The 22,894-nt window shown below is 45.4% G+C and overlaps 3 protein-coding genes across 5 annotated transcripts in view; all 3 read left to right on the forward strand.

The window, feature by feature from the left end:
* The first annotated feature begins 11 nt into the window (after positions 1-11).
* On the forward strand, positions 12-7,381 carry tmprss7 (transmembrane serine protease 7). The gene is made up of 18 exons (XM_068581414.1): positions 12-388; positions 1,278-1,482; positions 1,602-1,732; positions 1,825-1,892; positions 2,061-2,254; positions 2,330-2,365; positions 2,445-2,673; positions 2,760-2,884; positions 3,189-3,301; positions 3,456-3,562; positions 3,772-3,908; positions 4,198-4,305; positions 4,432-4,539; positions 4,621-4,737; positions 5,633-5,828; positions 6,379-6,647; positions 6,943-7,079; positions 7,207-7,381. Exons 1-18 carry the CDS (start codon positions 317-319, stop codon positions 7,366-7,368), a joined length of 2,514 nt encoding a protein of 837 aa, XP_068437515.1. The 5' UTR covers positions 12-316; the 3' UTR covers positions 7,369-7,381.
* Positions 7,382-8,041: 660 nt separating this feature from the next.
* Positions 8,042-16,085, forward strand: LOC137788557 (suppressor of tumorigenicity 14 protein homolog). The gene is made up of 19 exons (XM_068581413.1): positions 8,042-8,157; positions 8,747-8,933; positions 9,030-9,154; positions 10,284-10,351; positions 10,490-10,683; positions 11,039-11,134; positions 11,373-11,592; positions 11,686-11,828; positions 11,980-12,077; positions 12,254-12,363; positions 12,565-12,698; positions 12,862-12,966; positions 13,139-13,249; positions 13,328-13,441; positions 13,573-13,692; positions 13,786-13,969; positions 14,052-14,323; positions 14,466-14,602; positions 15,360-16,085. The coding sequence occupies exons 1-19, from the start codon at positions 8,077-8,079 to the stop codon at positions 15,525-15,527; spliced, it is 2,667 nt and encodes an 888-aa protein (XP_068437514.1). The 5' UTR covers positions 8,042-8,076; the 3' UTR covers positions 15,528-16,085.
* Positions 16,086-17,589: 1,504 nt separating this feature from the next.
* flt1 (fms related receptor tyrosine kinase 1) overlaps positions 17,590-22,894 on the forward strand; it is a 31,444-nt gene continuing 26,139 nt past the window's right edge. For 2 of the 3 annotated variants that reach the window (XM_068581253.1, XM_068581255.1), the window contains exons 1-3: positions 17,590-17,833; positions 20,183-20,273; positions 20,886-21,091. In XM_068581253.1, coding sequence (XP_068437354.1) covers positions 17,779-17,833; positions 20,183-20,273; positions 20,886-21,091 — 352 coding nt within the window. In that variant the 5' untranslated portion in view covers positions 17,590-17,778. Of the gene's footprint in view, positions 17,834-20,182; positions 20,274-20,885; positions 21,092-22,894 lie in introns of those variants that run through there. The other variant, XM_068581254.1, reaches the window with a different exon arrangement.

Raw genomic sequence — 22,894 nt, forward strand, 5'->3', positions numbered from 1 at the left:
ACGCAGTAGACTTTGTTTGTGGCTGTTGAATATTGGCTCCAATGAATTAGATGGAAGGCAACGATAGGAGTTAATGAATGAAACATTAGCCATACGACTGGAGGAGGTACGTTTCCATCGGCAAGCACCCTGTTTCTCCAATGCCAGGATCTGGTTTCACACGCCTGTCGACTGTGCATCCAAACACTGTGCTGTGTGGCTCCACACGGTTTGTTGCCGTCATCAGAAGACGTTTTTTGCTGAAGGATAAGAGAATGGATCTTGAAACCCGGAAATCAGGAATTAGATGATAGAGGCTTGAAGGGATGCCTGTGTCATGGGCACAGAGCGCGAGGCCAACGAGAAGACGAGCGGCGACGATGATGCATCGCAACTGGATGCTGCCAGTGTAAGTAAGCTGTATCTTTGTGTGGGGTTATTATTCTAAAAGTGACCGTAACTTAAACTACAGCATTTGAAAATCTTAATTTGAATCTATTAAATCCATCTGTCACATTTTTAACAGGGGTTATTGTCATTTCTCCAGATTAAAACCTGGAGATTTGAGTGGACATAACATCAAAACCTTTAACAAGTGCTGTTGCGTTGTTTGATTGAATGTGTAAAATAGATTAAACTTTCCCCCTCCCCGTGGGAATCTATATCCCAATAACTTGTGATGGATTAGGTGCTGCTTGCCCAGTATGGGATGACAGTGAATGAATAATATATGTGCATTGGGTAACTCAATGAGCGCAGAGTGCTGCATCTGATGGAGTTACTGTTGCCGTCAGGGTTTCTTCTCCAGCCAAAGTGACCAGTAATGGAGCGTCATTAATGGTCGACACAAGCTTACCTCACTGTCTGCAGATCAACGGCTAAACGAGACGGCTTTGTTTACCTTTTATGAACATCGATGTTCTTTCAGTGCATGCGGTGACCTTGTGCTATTTGAGCCCTTGCTCACCCGTCTCTGTGCACTCTGGATTGATTAGCATATTGTAATCTAAACTAGCTGACCTGGATAAGGTACAGTGATAAGAGATGAATGGAAGAAGAAAGGTTACGTGCTCTTGATCTTTTTCCAGTAAATTAACCTCCTCGTGGTCCTCAAAGGCTCTCTTGTGACCTTTTGTCCCGACACTGAATCCTGGAAGTTTTAAAGCACCTGGTGGCAGATCTACAGTAGCAAGAGAGCTGGTGCTTTATGTATCTCTTCAACATCATTAGCATCCTGATTAGAATCCACACCGATGGGCACATATGAGTGTGAATGTGTCCTTCCTCCCTGGCTGCAGATTGCAGATGTGTCTGTGGAGGTGGCCACAGTGGACCACACTCTGCAGAAGATCTGCAGGAAGTACAGGAAGACGAGACGGAAGCCCAAGGGCCTCCAGAGGCTGCAGGCCCGGCTGTTGAGCATCCCTCACCTGGCTGTCATCATCGCAGCGGTGCTGTTTGTGGTGGTGATTATCTTGTGGTCACTGCTGTGGGTCTTCATATGTAAGTGAGAGGATTCTTATGCTTAAGTCCCATGTCAATATATTCAGAGCGTGTGATTACGGCACTGCATCAAAGTGGAACTGCGCCACATAATGCAAGTTGTGACTTGATTTGCTTAGTTCGCAGGGAAAGCAACAGCGGAGTGTATTTCGCCGGTGTGTTCCGTGTTGCCAACGTAGAGTTTATCCCAGAGTACCGCCAGGCCGGTTCCCATGAGTTTGTATCCATGGCAAACAAAATACAACACGTGGTATGTATTGATGTAACCTGGTTATTTACATGATGCTTAGTGGTACACCGGGATTTGAGAGAGGCTTACAGTTAATTGCTGGTGTCTCGTAGGTGAGCAATGTGTACAAGGTGTCCTCAGTGGCCAGACTCTACAAGCAAGCTGTCATTTCAGACCTCAGGTACGGCGGTGGGCCTGTTAGTCGTCATCATCATGAAGCAAAAAGCTCCAGCTGATATTTATGATTTGCTTTGTGCTTTTGATTCCAGTGTCAAACAACACTTATTTACGGCTGAGCGACATACCCTGTTTTTAAAGTGTTATTGTAAACCCTGTTTTCCTCACACAGTAACAACAACAAGGGCGGTGTGCTGGTTCATTTCTGGATGGTGTTTGTGGTCTCTCGATTAAAGAGCCCAGCCGTGTGTGAGGAGTGCGTGGAAGCCATTTTCAGAGACTCGGTCCACACCAGCCTGAGGAACAGGTCCTCCGTCGGCTACCTGCTGGGACTGCCGGTGGATATAGACTCCATCCTCATCAACGGTGCGTCAGTGTGTTGACGTGTGCGTCCTAAAAGCGTGCGTCAATGCAGAGATTCATTATTTTGTCTTCCTCCAGCTGTTCAGCGATCAGACTATTCGTCAATCGGAGCAGGTAGGAGATGATACTTAAGGGCAGTGAAAGTCACCCTCTTTGTCAGATTGTGTGTCCATGAAGGTTTTTCTCCTCCCAGGCTCACAGTGTGTAGATAAGCTGCACGCCAACCTTCCTGGGCCGAGCGTCCCTTTAAACGTCTTCTCGTCGTGGGGTGGTGTGAATTGCCATGTAAAGCTCACCGCCGTCCCCGGCTCCATGATCCGGCTGACCGTCAGCTCCTTCCTCATCGAGCCCAGCGACTGTGTGAGCGATGCCCTGACGGTGTACGACGCCCTGCTGCCCATGAGAGGGCGCATTCTGCACAGGTCTGCTTTTCCACATTTTAGCCATTCGAAAGGCTTTTATTCCGATATGTCACTGTATTTTCTCTGTGGGTGTGTCTGTGCTGCAGGATGTGTGAGCCCGTGTCTCGCTCATTCTCCCTGGTGTCTACCTCCAACGTCATGCTGCTGTCCTTCAGAATGACCAATGGCAACAAGAGCTTCAGAGGACACTTTGAGGCCATCGCTGAAGAACGTATGACACATTTACCTTGTTACTCTATAAGCCAGTGGTTCCCAGCCTTATTTGTCTGTGTGAACCCTATACTCGCGTATATGAGCCGTGAACTGAGTCATTTTAAGATGCCCAAGGGGTTGAGACTACCTACGAGTTCAGAAGACTAAAAATCTTGTTTTGGGAGTAAGACAGATGTTTTTGATCCTCCCCTGTGTCATTTTTCACCTTCGAACCCCTGAGCTTTATCTAGAAACCACTTTGGGATGCATCAGTACTAACGGAGTGGAAGTATAATCCTCGAGTCTTTCTCTGTTTCTCGCAGTGTGTATGTCTCAAATTGAGACACAGTTGGAGCCTGACATCAGAGGTCAAATCTACAGCCCCTTCCACCCTAGCCTTCTGCCCCCACAGTGCTTCTGCACCTGGAAGTTTGAGGTAGAACACACACACACACACACACACACACACACACACACACACACACACACACACACACACACACTTTGCAAAAAAGTAGTGGCTGAGCTTTTCTTTACTGGTGACTTAAATTGCTTTTATTGATTGTGTACTGTATATCCTTTTTTTACAGACTCCTAACCGTGCTTTAGGAGTTGCTCTGCAGTTTCAGAATTATGTTTTGAAACCAAAGGAGCTGAAGGGCTGTAAACACGGCTGGTGGAAGGTCAATGAAATCATGTATGTGGGCGTAGGTTTAAAACTCTGAACAAAATGTACAGAGTATTCAACACACACGTATAGATAATTGTGTCCCTTTTTACGAATATCTACAATCATAGACAGTGTCTAAGGATATATTATTTAGACGTTAAGTTATTTTTTGTATGAAATTGAATTATTATTCATCCCATGGCAGCACCCTGTGATGGTTTGCTTTCCCTCAACAGTTTCTGTGGCAGCTACGTGGGACACCACACGGTGTTTCGGATCGCTGACCACAGCCCAGAGGTGGAGTTTCGCTGCAGCTCCCGTAACTCTGCTCAGCCTTTTCAGGCGTCTTATGGCAGCTACAATATTAGCCAGCGTAAGCACTGCCGGGCCCGGAGCATGACTCATTATAACAGGCAGGATACACTGTCGGAAATGTGTTTCATTGTACTGTGGATGTGAGGTAATGACTTTGTATCGACTTCACAGAGAGAAAACATGGAAAAAAAAGACTCACTTTTGTCCAAGTAGCTTTTATGTCATTCACATAGTTTTGAGCGGCATAAACATAGAAGCATCCTGAGGTGTCTTTTCGTCACTAGAGTAGACATAAAGTAACAAAATAAACTTGTATTAAAGCACCTAATTTGTCTCTATCCCCACAGCCTGTCCAGAGAGCCACTTCCTGTGCTCCACAGGACTCTGCGTGGAGAAGAGTCGGCGCTGTGACGGCCTGGACGACTGCCAGGATGAGAGTGACGAGGTCTTCTGCTGTAAGTTGCCTTATAAGTTACTGGTTGCTTAAAAGGACAAATGACACTGTGAAGTACTGGTCACACATTGCACTGTCTTTTTGGGGAATCAGTCACACATTGGGAAAATGTTGTATATCTTCATAGCGAGGCCGACAAAGAACTGCGGTGGCAACAGCCCACTGCACCCTTTGTTTGTATGCAATGGAGAGACTGACTGCACCAATGGAGTAGACGAGATCAACTGCACTCAGGGTATGGATCTGTACAGTTGGTGTATGTCCCCTTTAAGCCTTTCACCAGTAATAATTGCAATTTGTTCTCTGCTTTTGTCAGAAACAACCTGCTCCGCAATCAGATATCAATGCAACAGTGGCCCCTGCATCTTGAAGAAAAACGCAAAGTGTGACGATGTTCTTGACTGTCAGGACCGCAGTGATGAGGCGGATTGTGGTGAGCGCTCGTCTTGGCACATGGAGCAGGGAATGCACAACAGTGAAAAGAAAATCTATCCACCCTTTTCTCTAGTAATACATCTTGCACCTTGGGTCTTTAAAATGTCAACATGTGGTTTAATGCAAAAACAGTAGTAAGAGGTAGTAAGAGGGTGTTAAAATGTGGTTTCATCCACCTTTTTATCATTCTAATTGTTTGCCTTCCTATCATCATAACTGTAGTCTGTCAGGAACATTTCTTAAAGTAGTTTTTCGCTCACCAGTTCAATGATTTATCAACTAAGCCAGGATCAAGCACATTTGGCTCTGTCCCAACAGAGTTGGCTCATAATGAAGCAAAATATACACAGTGATTATACTGCTGCAACACTGCCAGTTCTCTGCCAGATCCTTCATGTGGCTTCATGAGAATGTTGTCATTATTTTATAATCCAATGGGCAGCATGCGCCAAAGCTGCTGACCTGCAGCACTGAGGTGACCCAGCTGTGATGGCGCTCTCTCTGTTCACTGTTATTTCATTATGACGGGGTCTTGAGGTGATGGGAACCGGCTTGTCTTTGATCACTCACTGATACGGGACAATACTGTACACACACACACACACACACACACACACACACACACACACACACACACACACGTCAACACACTCTAATTTTTAATAAAGCGGCAGCAGTCAACCAACACTGATACAGGAACACTTTGCACATATACATTCCTAACGGATCTATAAACTGCACATAATCACAATAATAGTAATCACATACATAGCCTTTTCTTTCTTTTGGACATTTATAATATACTGCATATTGTGTTCTGTGCTCCATTACAATAAAACCAAAGTCCAGTATGATATAGTCAGGGTAACAGAATGCATCCGTTTGCTCCTCAGCCTGCGGTCGTCCCTCCTCTGTGAAGAAGGTTGTTTCACCTGCAGGACAAGAGCGTATTGTAGGTGGAGATGACTCTGTGGAGGGGGAGTGGCCGTGGCAGGTCAGCCTCCATTTCTCTGGTAACCTGCATTGTGGTGCTTCTGTCCTCTCCTCTGATTGGCTCATCTCGGCAGCACACTGCTTCAGCAAGGAAAGGTCAGTCACATTCACGCCTGTGTCACAGATTTGACACGCAGATTCATTTTGGGACCACTTGCATGTCATGACCCTCATGTTGGGAACCACTGTGTTATCATACATGTGTCAAAAAATAAATAACAGATACACAATTGTATTCAATTGACTTCCAGAAGAAAATAATGGAAAGTTTCAATAAAATAGTGACAGAAAACTAAGAAAGGAAATAATAATTGTATTAACGAGTAATTCACATTTTGACCTCCATTTGGGAAAAATATATTTAAACTGTAAACAACAATCAACAGGTAATGATGATCTCATAGTATTTTATTCTATTAACTTTTTTTTAATTTCTTTTTTATCACATTTCAACTGATTTACAACATTTATTTTATCATGGCATATTATTAGTTCATCTAACAGTTATTACAATATCCAGTAAATGAACTGGATGAACAAACCTGTCACTTTCTGACAACTCATGCTTTTAAGTTGTTTTTTTTTAAAGACAGTATGATCTCTAAAATGTCTTCCTCCGGTGACCTTTGACCTCTGACTCCACCAGGCTGTCTGACCCACGTTACTGGAGCGCCCACCTCGGCATGCTGACACAGGGCAGTGCCAAACACGTGGCGGAGATCCAGCGGATCGTGGTGCACAAGTATTATAACGCGTACACGTTTGACTATGACATCGCTCTGCTGCAGCTGAAGAGGCCCTGGCCTCCCTCCCTCAGCCCGCTGGTCCAGCCTGTGTGCCTGCCACCCTCCTCCCACACCGTCACTCGCAGCCATCGCTGCATTGTCACCGGGTGGGGATACCGCTCTGAGGAGGGTGAGCAACAGCTTAGATAGAGCTCAGTGACTTTTATACTTTGGTATAACCATGATGTCCTTTTAGATGGTTTGTAGAGTATGCAGTGTTCTATAAACATCACTGTAATAAGGCAGTAAGTAAAATAAACGTACCGTTACAAACAGAACATGCTGTGCTGCTTTTTTCCAGCTCCATTTGGTTTGAAAGCATCAACTCCTGCACTCCTCATGAGCCACTGCCAGCTTAAAGCCTCCCAGATGTGTACATTTTCATATCTATCATTTGCATGATCCATGTCCATCTTGCCCTGCAGACAAAGTGTTGCCCTCAGTGCTGCAGAAAGCACAAGTGTCCTTACTGAGCCAGACTGAGTGTAAGAAGAGATACGGACCGGTTTCATCACGCATGCTGTGTGCCGGGGTCCCCTCTGGAGAGCAGGACGCCTGCAGGGTGAGCTCACATCTGACCGAATCGCACACAATGACCTGCATTTAAATTCAGTAGATGTGAAGCTTTGGAAACGGTTGTATACTTTTTGAATGCTATTTCTGCATTAACTGCACTTTTTCTTTCCCAGGGCGATTCAGGGGGGCCTCTGTCCTGTCAGGGACCCGACAGAGGTCGTTGGTTCCTGATTGGCATCGTCAGCTGGGGGGCGGGCTGTGGCAGACCAAACCTGCCTGGGGTCTACACCAGGGTCAACAAGTTCACCTCCTGGATCTACAGCCATATCAGCTGACATGATGGGGCTCTGATTCATCCAGTGCCAGCAGATGTTTAATTATTCTGTCGCTCACACCAAATAATTAAAGCATCAACAGTGGACTGTGTTTTTATTCAAGTTTGCCTTTTAGGTCTTATTCATGTGTTACTCAAACACCCCCAACAAAGCAAACAGAAAGTGGCATATTTTATTTTAATTATAATTAAGTAACTCAGTTACATTCTTTTCCAAGTCTTGGACTAGAAACCCATGTGATGTCCTGTTACACCCTCACACTGATCAAGGTGCCACACGTGTTAATTGCATGTTATCCTGATGCCCCTATGGAGCATCCAAGGACGCAGCAGCCAATCTCAGATTATTCTACTTCACACACGTCTCCTTCACCTCCTGGTGCCCCTGGTTTAACTCCCGCATACACCGCGAGGAAGTTTGCCCACTATATCTGTCGCACGGATGGTTGTGCGGATTGTAGGCTTAGCCTTTCATAGTGCTCCTATTGTCCCCCGCACTGCATTCTGGGGCTCCGTGTGACACCTGCCGCCCAGTTCAGGTAAACGGGAGGCGGTGAATGCCCGCCGCATCCGAGCCGCTCAGGTCGGATTTCTGCGCTTTTTTTTCAAAGGAAGCGACAGTGGGGGTTTCCTCTCTCTCTCTCTCCATCGTTTCTATGCCTGAGGTATTGTTGCATATCGCCTCTCCGGAGCTAAACGGGACAGTGCTATGAGGACTCTCCCCAAAAGAAAAACTTGTGAAGTGTACTGCGTCTCCGGGCATGGACTACCAGACTGCTCCGCTGCACAGGTAAGACACCAACAGTGAGCCCTTTCAATTGCGCGTAAAGGATGAGTGTGCCAAACGTGACTTAATTAGCTTTCTGCAAGAACTGCTCTGTTAATATGTTCCATATCGCTCGAAATTAGTCTGTTTAACTTTGGCGAGCTTCTATTTTTTTCAATAGAATGATGCACAATTCCCAGAACCCATCAAATTCAGTCAGCCATGGCTCATCTTAATTGCCAAATCCGTCTCTAGGGGTATGCGGGCGTCTTTGTAATGTATGTCCACATCGGGGTGAGCCACTTGATTGAGTGCTGACACCGCAGAGCCAGGCCGTGGGAAAGCAGACTCGTCTAGCCACGCTTTGTCTGCTCCCCCGGGGAATCCTGCCAGCTCCTTAAATGTTTTAGGAGATCCTTTCAGCTCAGAGATGCTCACCGTTACTCTCGCTGAATCAGTGTCTGCTCAGCCATTCAATGGATGTCTCATTGATTTTGGCAGATAAGCTGCATATTCTTCATTGCTGGAGTAAAAATGCAAAAAATTAGAAGCAACTTGAGCACATACATTAATAGCTTGTATGCTGTCTGAGTCATGTGGTTGTCTCTGGAAGGGAGAGGGGGAGTTGAAGGAGCCCAGCCAGTCACCGGGCCCCCCCACGAAGCCTGAGGATCAGGCAGAGCAGAAGGTGGAGGGGGGGCGGGCTCCTGTATGTGGCTCCTGGAGGAGATGGATGTTAGGTCTCCTGCCTTTCTTTCCTTTCGCTGCTTCCATTGCACTGACTCTCCACTTCTTAACATGTGAGTATAGCGCTGCTTTTCTCCTGTCTTTCAGAACGTGTTATTTTTGAGTTACACCCACAGTCACAGAAGTGCACCTGTCTCTCATCTCTCCAGCTCCGCCCTCCTCAGTGTTCTTCCTCGGTGGCAGTGTGGAGTTCCCAAACCTGAGCTTCTCCTCAGAGCTGACTGACTCCACCTCCCCTCAGTTCCGCCTGCAGGCTCAGGCTTTCAACCATTATGTAAGTAAGGATGGACTTGTCTGTCACTGCTTCCCCTCTGAATGACACTTTAGAGTGCTTCTTGACCTGAAGCTGATCTTGCTGTTCTTACATTGATATGGTTCACTACAGCAAGCTACTAGTGTCTTTATTGTGCCACTTTGAAAACACCGCTGCCCTGTTTCTACTTCCCATTAATGTCTTAGCATTCTTATTCGTTTCCTTTTCTCTTTATTTGGCTTTGACTTTCACTCTCTTTCTCTGTTTTTTTTCTTCTTCTGAACACCACTTTTCTCCCCTCTGTCCCTCTCTCTCTGGTGGTGTTAAATGTAAAGCTGAAACAGGAGCTGGGCACTGTGTGTGTGTGTGTGTGTGTGTTTGTGTGTGCAAGTTCCCGAGACCCCCAGGGACAGGGCCCTTTCAGGACTGAGGACAAGCCTGGCATTTGTAAGTCCAGCTAGACCCAGGCAGCAAGAGTGAGAGGAAGAGCAGGCCTTCAATAAAAACATTGTCTGTGTAGCTTTCACACAATCAGCCACTCTGTGTGCCGAACACTACAGAGAGGAGGTGAACCTCAGTTTGATGCTGGGGTTGAGAGGGAGAGACAGGGCAGTAGGGCAGGGTGGGATGACAGAGATATGAGATGGGGAATTTGGGAGTTTGGAGTAAAAGGTCAGATGCACTGCTGAACATTCTTGCTGGATGAATGGCAAATTGATGCGTTTAAGTCCCCCAAACTCTACACTGACAGTGCAATGCTCTTTTAGTGGCGAGGGTGAGTTAGCAGGCTTGCTAAGTGGTCATAGTATCTGTACAGCCATCTGCTCATTAAAGAACAGGTGAGCTCAAGGCCAAGAGTCCATACCTCCAAGGGTCCTAACTCACACGGCTGGCAGGTCGAGACACAATGGAGCTCTGTGCTGCTCCAAGTCAACATACACACAAGCGAAGGTTGATATACACACACACACACACACACACACACACACACACACACACACACACACACACACACACACACACACACATACACAAACACACACAAAAACAATGCTTTTGGCCAACTCGGGTGTGTTAAAAGTGAAAAGTGACCCCACTTGCATCGCAGTGTGTGGTCAAACATCCTTTTTTTTGTCTTTTTTTAAAACAGTTCTCAGAACTCTACGAGTCCTCGCCGTGGAGCTCTTACTACCTGCACTCAGGAATTACTGCCTTCAGGTTTGATGCACTCACTAAACACCTACTGATGAGATGACACGCGCAACAGTTCCCACGTAAAAGGAGCACGCGTGACAACAACACACTCGGCTATAATCCCTTGCGGAACAGCAACATTGTAAACCCTTTGTGTGACAGTGAAGGAGCAGAAGGGCTCAATGTCTTCTACTGGAGTAAATTCTCCGCCCCCGACGGCGTTGCAGCGGCGATCCAGAGGTCCGGCCCCGAGAGGCTGCAGCGCAGGCTTCCTGGCAGCAACAAGGTGCAGCGGGACAGCCGCAACGAGCAGCGCTATTACATGGAGCGAGATGACGACATGCTCCACCTGCTGGGTAGAGGCTCTCACTGTGTATACAGGCACATTAACCACAAACATATGCACACATGTGCGTTTTGGCCTCAGCAATATGCACTTATTAGCTTAACACTATGCAATTACTACTAATAAATAGAGTTGAAACATTTACATACTTACATTTAAAACGCACAAATGCTTAACACACCATGACATTTCAAACACACTTTTTAGAAACAACTTATTAACGGTCAATCCTCATCGCAAACCCTAAACTACTCAACATTTTTGTAGCATTTTAGAATGAAATATTATTTCCAATGTTTATATAAGGGTATGTATTGCTCCGGAGTGGTACTGAATGTGAGTGTCTCGGCTGTGTGTGTATGTAGGTTTGGACCATGACGACTTTGAATCTGAAGAAAAATCAGAAAAGAGTAAGAACCCAAACAGCATCCAGAGCGGGAAGTGGCAGCTTGGCTTCCAAGGTGAGAAGAGCACGGCTTCGACCTAATACCACAAAACTTCAAGATCAGGTTTCTGATGACGAGTTAATAATTCGAGGAAAAGTCTGATCTCAATTTTTCAAGTGGCCATTAATTGTGATTGATGGCCACTTGGAAAAGGCCTGCATGCTCCTGTCTGCTGACAAGACAAAAACAAGTGCACTCAACAGTCATCTGCTAACATTCACAAAATATTTAAGAAATCCCTTCCTCTGTCTAGCGATGTCCTTTGACCTCTACGCCAAATATGGCAACAACCGCACCCTGAGCCTCGTGAGTCCCAAGAAGCCGTACTACCAGTGGCGTCTCCGTGTGCCGTCGGGTCATGTCGTTCGACTGGTCATCCTCACCCTGCATGGCGCCACGCCGGGAAGCTGCACCGCCCACAAGCTCTCGGCCTACGACTTTTTACTTCCGTTACAGAACAAGATAATCGCACGGTAAAGACACTCCTTCTCTGGCGCTGTGCTGACCCCTCTGTAAGGCGTCTCATTTCTGTGTTGTATATACCCGGGTGCGTTTTCCCATGTCAGGTGGTGCGGGCTGCCTATGTCGGGTTCGTCGCCCGTCATGAAGCTGACGTCCTCTGGGAATGTGATGTTGGTCACCTTCTCCTTCAGCAGACAGAGAGATGGAGCAATCTTCAAAGCGTATTTCCAAGCCATCCCAAAAGCAGGTTTGCGTGCTGTCACAAGCAGACCTGTTCCACACATGTAGTTTGATATGTTCATATTTGCGCTGGAATGATGTATTTCCACTGATCATCATGTGTAGAGCAACGTTGCCTTGGTGTTATTGTGTATTCTGTGTATTTCCTCCCACTGCAGGTTGTGGAGGGTCGACTTCCTCCTGGAACGGCTCTATTTCCTCGCCCTACTACCCGTCCTATTACCCTCCTAACATAGACTGCACCTGGACGCTACGGGTGGGTGAAAACATACGCGCTTGTGTGCATGTGTGTGTGTGTGTTAGAAACAGCGATATAAGAAAGGGACGTTGGAATGTAAGAGAGTGAACGAGTGACTCATCCCTTTGACGTTTGACTCGTCCACATTCCAGCATGTGGTTGCTTTCTTTAGCTGTCTTTGGTTTCTTTATCAGGCGCCGTTGCCGGGATACCTGATCTCTGTGACAATCGTGACGATGGACATCCAGGATTCCTCGTCATCAGACGGTTGTGAGAAAGACTGGCTGAACATTGGAGGGGTCAAGTGAGTTGTAAAACTGAGCTGTTGGACCCATTAGCAACTTTGGGTTTGCATTTCATCAGCATCCCTCGGATAAAAACACGTTTTTACAAAACTCACTTCACTGTAAATGTGTAAATGTCATATGTGTTGAAGACATTGTTTCATGTGTCTGCATGTGCAAGTCTAAAAGTAAAGTTACTTCCTTTTGTGCTCTGCATCTAGACTGTGTAATCCAGTGTCAGAGAGCGGCAAAAGGCGAGTCTACTCCTCTCCTCTCTCCCTCCACTTCCATTCGGACGAGTCTCTCACCCACAAGGGCTTCTTCTTGCTCTATCGCGCCTTCTCTCCAGAGGGCAGTAAGTCAAAGCTCGTGCCTCTTTCACAGCAATCAGTCAGAGAGACTAACTGATACAGCATGTCATTCATTACGGGACTTGGGGTCTCATGGCCACATCTACGGCATATAAAGTATTGTTATTCCAGAGAGTGCGTTCAAGTCTCCTCCCTGTCCATCCCCAGCCTGTCCTCGGCAGTTTCGCTGTGGAGATGGACGCTGTATCCCTTTGAGGAAGGTGTGTGATGGAGCGAAAGACTGCTCAGACGGACGGGACGAGGCTAAATGCTGTAAGTCTGTAGTCTGACGACATTTATTGTAGATGCGAAGGGGCTGTACATGTGACCCACGTAGGTTTCTTTCACACTTACTCTAAAAGACATGACCTTTGTGCTACACTCAGATTTGTATGTGTCTGTGTGTTTCTATGTGCATGTTTGCACATATGTGTAAAATATGTAGCATCCTGCAGGCCAGGTGAGGTGCTGTGTGGGAACGGCCAGTGTAAGCCTCAAAGCAGCCAGTGTGTGAGCCAGAGCTCCTGTGCAGACAGCAGTGAAGAGGAGGCCTGTGGTGAGTAGAGCGACACCGTCGTAACACGTGTGTGCCTTTTCTCACTTTGAGGATTCAAGCGTATGTGTCTGTTTTCAGGAGGTAAATGCCACCACATGTGTTCCAACAAAGTCTGTTTGCCAAAGTCTTCAGTGTGCAACGGTGTTATTGACTGCAAAGACCGCAGCGATGAACTCAACTGTACCAGAGCGTGTGAGTGTTCATGACGTCAGACAGAACAGGTTGCGCCGACTGATCCATTTAAGTGTATTTTAATGCAGTATGTTGACTTTATAAGTACTTTTGTTTCTATTCAAAGTGCATTTTGTTTGCATTCTCATCAGACCTCAGAGGCTGCTCCTCATCCTCATACAAATGTAACAACGGAAAGTGTGTGAGTAAGGTTAACCCTGAGTGTGACGGAGTTAAGGACTGCTTCGACAGCTCTGATGAACTGCGCTGCGGTAAGTTGTGACTGAAAAGGAAAGTCCTCCAATCTTCCAAAGAGAACTCAGCGAAATGCATGTTTGCCTCCTCTGCCTCCCCGCGTGTGCCAGGCTGTGGCACCAGGCCCAGGAAGCGTACCAAGATCGTCGGTGGCTCTGATGCGGGGGCGGGGTCATGGCCGTGGCAGGTCAGCCTCCAGATGGATCGTTACGGACACGTCTGTGGGGCCACGCTGGTCGCCAACCGCTGGCTCATCTCTGCCGCTCACTGCTTCCAGGACTCGGACGCAATTAAGTAAGGAAAGATGCCCGGAAGCCTCATTGTCATAATCGTAATATTTATGTGTGCTCTGTGCCCATGAGTGTTGCGTCCGCAGGTACTCGGATGCCCGTGCGTGGCGGGCCTACATGGGAATGCGGGTGATGACTACGGGGAACAACGGCGCGGCCACCAGACCAATTCGCCGGATCCTCCTGCACCCGCAGTACGACCAGTTCACCTCAGACTACGACATTGCCCTCCTTGAGCTCAGTGCTCCTGTCTTCTTCAATGACTTGGTGCAGCCCGTGTGCGTCCCCGCGCCCTCACACAGCTTCACGACCGGGACCAGCTGCTACGTCACAGGCTGGGGGGTCCTCATGGAGGACGGTAAGCTCGAGTATTAAAAATAAGCATGTTTTCAGAGCTTGTTGATGTTGTGAAACGAGGCAATATGGCGCCAAAATAGACGAGCATCGCAGCGTGGTGACATTCATGATCGCACAAGATGTTGTGTTGGCTTTCATTACAGGTGAACTGGCCGCTCGTTTACAAGAGGCCACGGTGAAAATCATAAACAGGAACACCTGTAACAAACTTTATGACGAGGCCGTCACTCCCAGGATGCTGTGCGCTGGGAACATGCAAGGAGGGGTGGACGCCTGCCAGGTGAGTGTGCACGTCACTCTTGGTCCACCAACGCACACGTAGACGTTTTATAGAATGATGACTTGCCTCACTCAGTTCAATTTCATTTAGATTTTTCTAAATGTCTCAGGATTTCTCTCTAAACCACAACTGAATGAGGAAAACTCACACGTTCATATTTCTCTTGTTCATGCTCTACATCTACTGGCCTCACTGTTCATGGAGGTGCTCAGCGCTGCAGCACGCTTAACACTGGTTGAAGACAGCATTAGTGAAAGTTAGACCAAACAGCATATTGTAAAGGTGAAGCTAACTGCTGGTGGCAGAATATTGCTGATGCTCAAGTAGTTTGCATCCTCTGACGTTGGAGTTTGTTTTTTTTACCATACAAAATCACAACTACTGAATTAATCATGACACTTTTTGAATGCTTTTCAAGGCATGAATATTCTTCGCTTTAGATGAGGTCATAGAACATATTAATACTTAACTAATGAGTATAGTAACTGCTTGATGTAATCAGGCAGGAATTGCAGCTTTTTTTTTATCATTTACTAACACTTTACAAATGATCTTATTAATCATCTTTAAGTCCTTAATACTTATTATATTTGTAACGTATGAAAACCCAATCTTATGAAGCAAGAATAAAACATTTATAACTGTTTATGAATTGCACATAATGAGTTACTAATGAGTTACCGACATGTTTTTTATGTTCTTTATGTCCCTGTCCATTTGTCTGAATGTCCACCGCTGTGCATTTGTGTTCCCTCAGGGTGACTCCGGAGGCCCGTTGGTGTGTCTGGAGCGGGGCAGGCGGTGGTTCCTGGCGGGCATCGTGAGCTGGGGTGAGGGCTGTGCGAGGCAGAACCGCCCCGGTGTCTACACGCAGGTGGTCAAGTTCACTGACTGGATCCACCAGCAGACGAAAGGTCAAGTGTGACTGGATATCAAATGAAAAAAAAAAAAAGACGGACTTCACACCCGGACGAAGGTTTCAGACCTGAGTTCATCTTCACGTTCTTCTTTTTTTTCTGTCCATGACATCGAGGCCAGCCTCATCCCTGCCCCACACCAACCAGCCTTCTTTAAAATATTATTAAAATAGTCCTGAACCTGTTATTAAATTGACTTGGTTTTTGATTGCTACCCATTTAATGTAAGAATATAGGTTACAGATTGTTTTTTTTTTAACTATTCTTTGATTTTTCCCTGTCTGTACACTTGTAGACTGAACTGTGGGTCAACATTTACTGCTCTCTACAATTTTGAGAGAGCATTGAGTCTCCTCAACCAGACAGGTCAGGCCACGGTACGACAACCAGCCAGATATCATCCTGTGCATGTAAATGTAGCCAATTACGTCCAGTTCTCCCACAATCCTTCTTTCATTTTCCAGCTACATTTTGAACTATGGAGATTGTGGCCATGTCAGGAGTTGTCAACAAAAAGCACAACAGTCTTTTGACTGAATGTGGAGAGAGTTCTTATCCTGCACACATTTAACAGTAAATATATATATATATATATATATATATATATATATATATATATATATATATATATATATATATATATATATATATATATATATATATATATATTGTTGCCCTCATCTACATTTGTACTGTATATGTGTGTTCATGACTGTATGTGTTTAAGAGTTGTTGCTATTGTACTGTATGTGTATGTGTGTGTGCATTTGTATATCATGAGTTCACCTCATAGCCTTATGTTCAATATATTCTGTAATTGTAGAGACGTGAATAATCCCTATATAGGATGTGATAATATATTTTGCATTTCAGTTTTACTGTGATTTAATTTATCTCGATGGTGCCTCCTTTGTACTTTATGCAATATAAAAAGCATGAGCACAGCTCCCTTAAAGACATGAAGCAATTGACTGGCATAAGGAGCAAATGAGATTATTATGAGAGCAGCATATTACCAATCATTTCTATGCAGACGCTCTCCAGCGGCCAACACTCATTCAGCTCGCATCGCCACCCAGTGGAAGATCTGCACCATTGATTATGTCCTGGCAGAATGAATCACTTTACATGCCAAAGGATAAAAAAAAAAAAACATGTAGTTTGAATCCTTGTTTTATTAAATGCTTTATTATATGCTTTTACATTAAAGACACAATTTCCAATGCAGCAGGTCTCAACAAAACTGTGTTCTTGTAATATATATATATATATATATATATATATATATATATATATATATATATATATATATATATATATATATATATATATATATATTCGTTTATGTCTTACTGTCCATCAAATAAATGTCTCTTTCTTAATTTAATCTTAAGGCTAATACATTTCTACTTTCTCAGACGTACTTGGTCATTTTGAGAAGTCTACCATATGAGGCACCTGCACGGTACAGAAGTTTGGAGTCATAGGTATCTGATGACGTCATGGTGTGAGCTCGAAGTCACCTTTAACTGAGGTCCAACTGTCTGGCGAGATCAATATTATTCTAGTTGTGCAATGTGTTGCATGCCCTTCCAAGCAGAACCTGTGTTTATTTTATTTAAAAGTTTAAAACTTGAGAAACTCGTTTGCCATGTTGTTGATAAGGACACCACCACGTTTACTCCAGTGCCTCCGTACTGATCGACAGGTGTACCAATAGAGACTGCACTTAAGATGTAAGCCAGCTTCCCTGTGCGCATCCTCCCTGTGTTCAGGGGTGAGTATAGCCTGTTAGAAATACAAATAAAAACTTGCAGACCATCAAATAGGAAGTGGCCATTTAATTCATACATACATTTTTAAAAGTGTGTCAAAAAGAAATGTCCAGTTTGGACCAATAACTTGTATTCACCCCTCACTGGCCCCGTTGCTCTGAATTAAAAGGGGACTGCTCTGACGCGCCATGGGTGTGCGGACTTCCGTGACGTCACCTATCCGGTGGCTGCACTGTGGGAACGGTATAAATGCGCGCCACTATCCAAATCGATGGGAAAAAGTTTCACTGGAGTTCAGGAGCGGTGTTCTGTTGCGTGATCTCCCGCAGCTCTCCTCAGGAAACCAAGCCTCTCTGAGCGCCACAGCCAAGCGCGCAGCGCGGTGTCGAGCCTTCTCTGGAGGGCGGACAACATCAGCAGGAATAAAACTTGGTTCATATTTTACATCTGCAACCCGCTCGCTGCATCAGAGTCGCCGGAGAGGATGAATTTGATCCTAATCTGCCTGCTATGTGGAATGTATGGTGCTCTTGCAAAAGGTGAGCGACTTTGAGTTACTTCTGTTGATGCAATACCTTATTTCATTGTTACTCGCTAACTTTTCAGTTAAGTGGTTGTGTGTTAGAGGCAATTGCATTTTTGTTCTCCCGTAGTTCCCTATACGATAGCATTTCACATAAATCAGAGGGTCCTGTAGGTCAAACGGCATCTTGACGTTCTTTAAAAACAGTAATCTCCATGACTAAGGCCAAACATGCAGGTTTTTTTTTGTTGTTTTTTTTTTACTTGGGACGAAAACAAAAGATGCACAGATGCGCCTTTTCATTGTGGCGCACTGAGGTGCGGCTGCTCTTTTATTGGTCACCAAGTCGTCGGTGCGGTCGTGTGCCTGAGGCTGTTCAGCTTGTAAACCTCTATTAGCTCTGATTGCAGACGCGGAGATAAGCGCTATCCTGCGGGACACTTGTTTGGATAAAGCGGGGCCCTGCGGCCCGGCGCATTGTGCGCTTGGCCCCGGTTGAATGGACTCACGCAGGGCGATGCTTCCTGAGACTGATGAGTTTGTCTAATGAAACTTCTGATTTAAAAGAACGAGGGGTCATGACCGGCTGGAGGAAAATATCTGGGCAGGAACCGGGGTTAATCTGTGCTCTTTGTCAAAACACTGGGCAGGTTTGCTTTAAACTGCCCGCAGAGTCTGTGGTGTCAATATTGGTCTTTTTCGGCTAAAAGAGAAAGAAAGCTAACATTGTGTTTCCCTGCAAAAGTATGCGCAAATAACATCAAGTTAAAAACTTCATATGCATCGCCTGAGTCGTGGTTATTACATATGATTTGTCAGTTGACACAATATATGCCTTGATTAACTAATGCTTTTAACCCAAAGTAGTGGAATACTTATATGATATTAAATAAATGTTGAGGCGGCCATAGTGAGTCTTAATATGCAACATGCATATATCACCATTCATTCATACTCAGTCACATACTCATACACACATTTATCATCCATTATCCATCTCAATGTTCCCACCAAACTGCAGACAAATTCTGCAGAAAATCACTTCTTTTTTTTTTTCAACCTAAAAATATTCATATTTTCAAGAGTCTTTCAAAATGTGTGATTAAGTCAGAGTTTTTTTTTCCTACTAATGATCAATATGTGTATGGAAAAACATGTTTTCACATGATGGCCATTTGACCTTATTGTATGAGATATGTGATATTTGGAAACGAAGGACGTTTATTGTAGGTTGGTGAATTAGCAAACTGTATTTCGTTGCATGCTTTTAGACACTTAACAGCTTGTTGAAAAGGCCTCAGAAGGCTTGGAGGAGATCCCTAACTTCCTCTCCGTCTTCCCTTGCCCTTCCATGTGTGTTTTTCACTCGCACAATGTGAAATCCAAGGAAATGGTATAGGAAGTGCTTTCAGTGTGAGTCATGCTAGATCTGCTCTATGAGGCATCCTCTGGGAACAATGATGCTGACAATGAATGCTACTAATGGACTTAAGTGATAAACTAACTCACTGCTCGTGATTTAACTCAGATCAGGGAGACAGTTGTATTCTGAGGACTGTTTTGACCTGCGTGTTGCACGCTCTGTAAGGAGCAGTCACACTGAAGGACGGACTTCCCTGAATGATGTTTCCGCTGTTGTTAAGAGGAAGGAAGGGCGGACACACTGTCGACTTTATCTCTCATTAATAAACCTCAGCAATGGAGTGGAGAAATGCCTTTATTTGATAAACAAGAGGGGTACTGCTTACGCATTTCCACACAAGTTGTCAAGTGGCCTGAGCGAGGAGATGTGCTGGGGTCACACACTGCGGCCTGGATGGATGGAGTACGTGCTGTGGAGCCGGGACTCACCAAGAGCGGTTCTGCAATCAGTCAAAAGTCTGGTCGAGTCTGGTTTGTCAGGACAGAGCATGAAGGGGCTGTCAAAAATGTTTATTGGTTGTTAAGTATTTTGTCTTCCAGGATTTCCTCAGAAAAGTGGTCTCATGCAGGTCGGCACAAAGAGAGTTGGACAGTCACGATCATGCCTCACAATCGTAGGACTAGATTTGAATATAATTGCGTCAATCATTGAGCCAAATTAGTTTTTTTTTAAAAAGCATGACATTATGCTTGAATGAGCACCCAGGACTCGAACCCCCGTTTCAGAAAGTAAACATCCTCCCCAGTTACTCCACAATGAATTCTCATAAGCTGACCTTGACCTCTGACCTCTCTGGGTATGTCCATAGTTCAAGCCTTATCGCCTTATAATTACTGTAAGACCAGACTACAGTTTGGTGACGCACTAAATCAGTGATCTACTTCTGGGATGTTGAGTCCTCTGCGTATCCTTTGATTCTCATCTTCTCTCCTCGCCTCAAAGATAAAAAGGGGAAGTACAGCGTCCCGATTCTGGATGTGAAATCCCGGCAGCTGGTCCTTGACACCAACCAGACACTACTGCTCAGCTGCAGGTAGGTTTCAGGTACATCCGTCCAGACAACATCAATTTGGGGAACCGCAACGCACGGCAATCACTATAGTCGTTATAGTCGAGATCACAAAGTCATTGATTCAAATGTTATTAAGTCATTGAGATGCTAAGTTATTGTAGAAACGATTTACTTGTGTTTTTCCCAAATTCAAATTTATTTTGCCAAGAGATTTTCAACTGTGAATTGCAACAAAAAACTTAATTCCGACTTTTTTCCATCATTCATGCAGACTTGTTGGTGGATGCCATTTTTTCCCATTTCACCTCCAGTTATGTTCTTGAACTATAGATAATATCTCTTCAACCGTTACTAGCCAGCGGTCCTGTCAGGTTATCTGTCTCCAGACCCTCATAATATATAGTTTTACTTGTTTTTTTAATAGTATTTTAGCCATCAAATCAGTTCGACTGTTTGACACCACGGTGGTGCAAGTTTAACACTAAAACTATCATTTCATCAAAAAAAAGAAACTAACTCATGAGGGATTTTAGTTTTCAAGAGCCCTTTACAGCATCCTCCTTGGCTGAATGTGAATGCAGACGTAACAATGGTGTTCAAGTAAACCTTTAACCCCTTGTACCTGTTGACCAGGGGGCGCTGGGAGCTGACATGGGCATTTCCATCAGGTTTGGCCAAGGATGAGGTGCGAGTGCAGGAGTCTCGCTGTGGAAGTAATAGCCATCAGTACTGCAGCGGCCTGACCGTCAGCAGCACCCAGTTCCAGCACACCGGACTGTTCCGCTGCAGATACCGACATCGAACCCAAAAACAGACCTCCGTCTACGTGTATGTCACAGGTAAGACTCCGCTGCCCGAGGTCCAGGAGCACCACTGGCGCTTCTTTTCTGTTCCTCACGCTGCACTCCTTGAGCAGCCCCTCATGCTTATTGTTTATATCTCCAGGTTAAACAGGATGTGGTGGGTGCTAAATGCAGACCAATGCCAGAGAGACAATTATATCCAAACACTGTTTGTCCCAACAACACATCCTTCTAGATGACTCCGGCACAGTTTCATCCTCCTCCTCCCCCGTGTCTCTTTTCTCAGCATGGGCCTACCTCCCTGATGTCTATATATAAATCATTTTTTACTTTCGTTTACGTGCTACCTCGGGGCCAGGAATAGCCCGGCTGCTGAAAGGCTCAGACCCTGGGCAGAGTTTCCCAGGGCATCGGCCTTATCTGCTCTGCTCAGCCTCGCTTGAAGCATCCTGTGCTTGGGGGAGGAGGGGAAGGGCTTGAAGAGGGTGTGCTGGGAGGGGATGTCGCTGTGTCTCTACAAGGTGGCGGCAGGGCGGTGTGAGTGTGTGTCTGTGTGTGTGTGTGAGGAGCTGAGAAGGATAAGATGAAGGCCAGTGGCTCAGTGCTATCAAGGGGTAGAGGAGGCACGATGTCTACCCAGCCAGCTCCTTCCTGTCCTGGAGGGTGACGCTGTTTGGGCTGGGCCGCGCCGAGCATGGAGCTGGGCTGGAGGCCAGGGTCACAGGGCACGCTACTGTTTGGCCAACAGGACCCTCGGGGGCCATCAATCGCTCAGGTCACCATGTCCATTAAGCGTCAGACTTGGCCTGCGGCTCTGCTCAGACGCTGCCTCCCTCCCAGAGTCCGCGAGGAATCAAAGCAAGAGAAGGAAGCCCTCAGTCCGCTAGTCCTTTGGGTACTTTTGTTCGAATGTTCAGAGATTTTCTTTCCTTGAATAACACCCTACGGTAACAAACAATACAGTGAGCAACACCCACACGGTTCAATAGCGCAGCACTATTACAGTCGTCGGGCTGGGAGGAGAACGCTCAGAGAGGCCGTTTGATTGCTTCTAAACAATCTGTGTGTTTATTGTTGACTACAGGCAGTCATTTGCTGAATGGGTATTCAATGAGTGGGTGTGGAGGACAGAGTATGTTTAGGAGTGTGTGTCTGTTTGTTTTTGTTTGTTGCTGAGATTGATACTTGGAAGTGTGTGTGTGTTTGTTTGTGTGTTTGTGCGTAGAAGCGAGTGATTGTTTTCTTTCCTCTCTCTGTGTGCATGACGTTTAAGGTTCAGTTCACAGAAAATGATGGAGAAACATATTCGCTTACCCAGTCAAAGGGGATGGGAGGACAAGCCCGCTCCTTTTTTAAAATCTGGTTTATTTCCTTCATTTTTAATGTGACGCGTTGGTTTCCTTAGCGGAGGGGCCTTTTGGGGCCCCACTTTGGTCGAAATGTCAGTTTTCATAGCTCTGAACACCTCTAACCTAATTTAAATCACCTCCCGGTCGGAAATGAATAGAGATGAAGCGATGATCATTGAATAATCTTCTCTGTTCTTTTATTCAGCTGAATAAGAAAAAAATTCCAAAAGTTTCTGGTCTTAATGATTTTCTCTTTTTTTAAATACAGCCGCTAATTTTAAATCTTTGGCTTTTTTAACTATGAGTTGTACAAGCAGGGACATTTGAGGATGATGTCAGCTTGAGCTCTAAATAGCTGTGATGGGTATTTTCCTGTAGAAAAAGAAGAACAAACCAAAACGGGCACTTTAAACTGTACATATTGTGATCGACTAAACGGTGATGATGAAAGAAAGCTTTCTTTAAGCTTTCACGTTACATGTTTATTGCT

The sequence above is a fragment of the Clinocottus analis genome, unplaced genomic scaffold (assembly GCF_023055335.1).
Source record: "Clinocottus analis isolate CAN_PGR_092001 unplaced genomic scaffold, fCliAna1.0.p SCAF_18, whole genome shotgun sequence".
In the NCBI taxonomy this organism is placed as follows: domain Eukaryota; kingdom Metazoa; phylum Chordata; class Actinopteri; order Perciformes; family Cottidae; genus Clinocottus; species Clinocottus analis.

What these genes read in the sequence shown, in the direction of transcription:
- tmprss7 (XM_068581414.1), top strand. Translation starts at nt 317, where the DNA reads ATGGGCACAGAGCGCGAGGCCAACGAGAAGACGAGCGGCGACGATGAT. An exon ending in CGAGATCAACTGCACTCAGG is followed by an intron (nt 4,540 to 4,620) that starts GTATGGATCTGT and finishes TGCTTTTGTCAG; the next exon opens with AAACAACCTGCTCCGCAATC. An exon ending in CACTGCTTCAGCAAGGAAAG is followed by an intron (nt 5,829 to 6,378) that starts GTCAGTCACATT and finishes TGACTCCACCAG; the next exon opens with GCTGTCTGACCCACGTTACT.
- LOC137788557 (XM_068581413.1), top strand. Translation starts at nt 8,077, where the DNA reads ATGAGGACTCTCCCCAAAAGAAAAACTTGTGAAGTGTACTGCGTCTCC. An exon ending in TCAGGAATTACTGCCTTCAG is followed by an intron (nt 10,352 to 10,489) that starts GTTTGATGCACT and finishes TTTGTGTGACAG; the next exon opens with TGAAGGAGCAGAAGGGCTCA. An exon ending in ACGGGACGAGGCTAAATGCT is followed by an intron (nt 12,967 to 13,138) that starts GTAAGTCTGTAG and finishes TAAAATATGTAG; the next exon opens with CATCCTGCAGGCCAGGTGAG.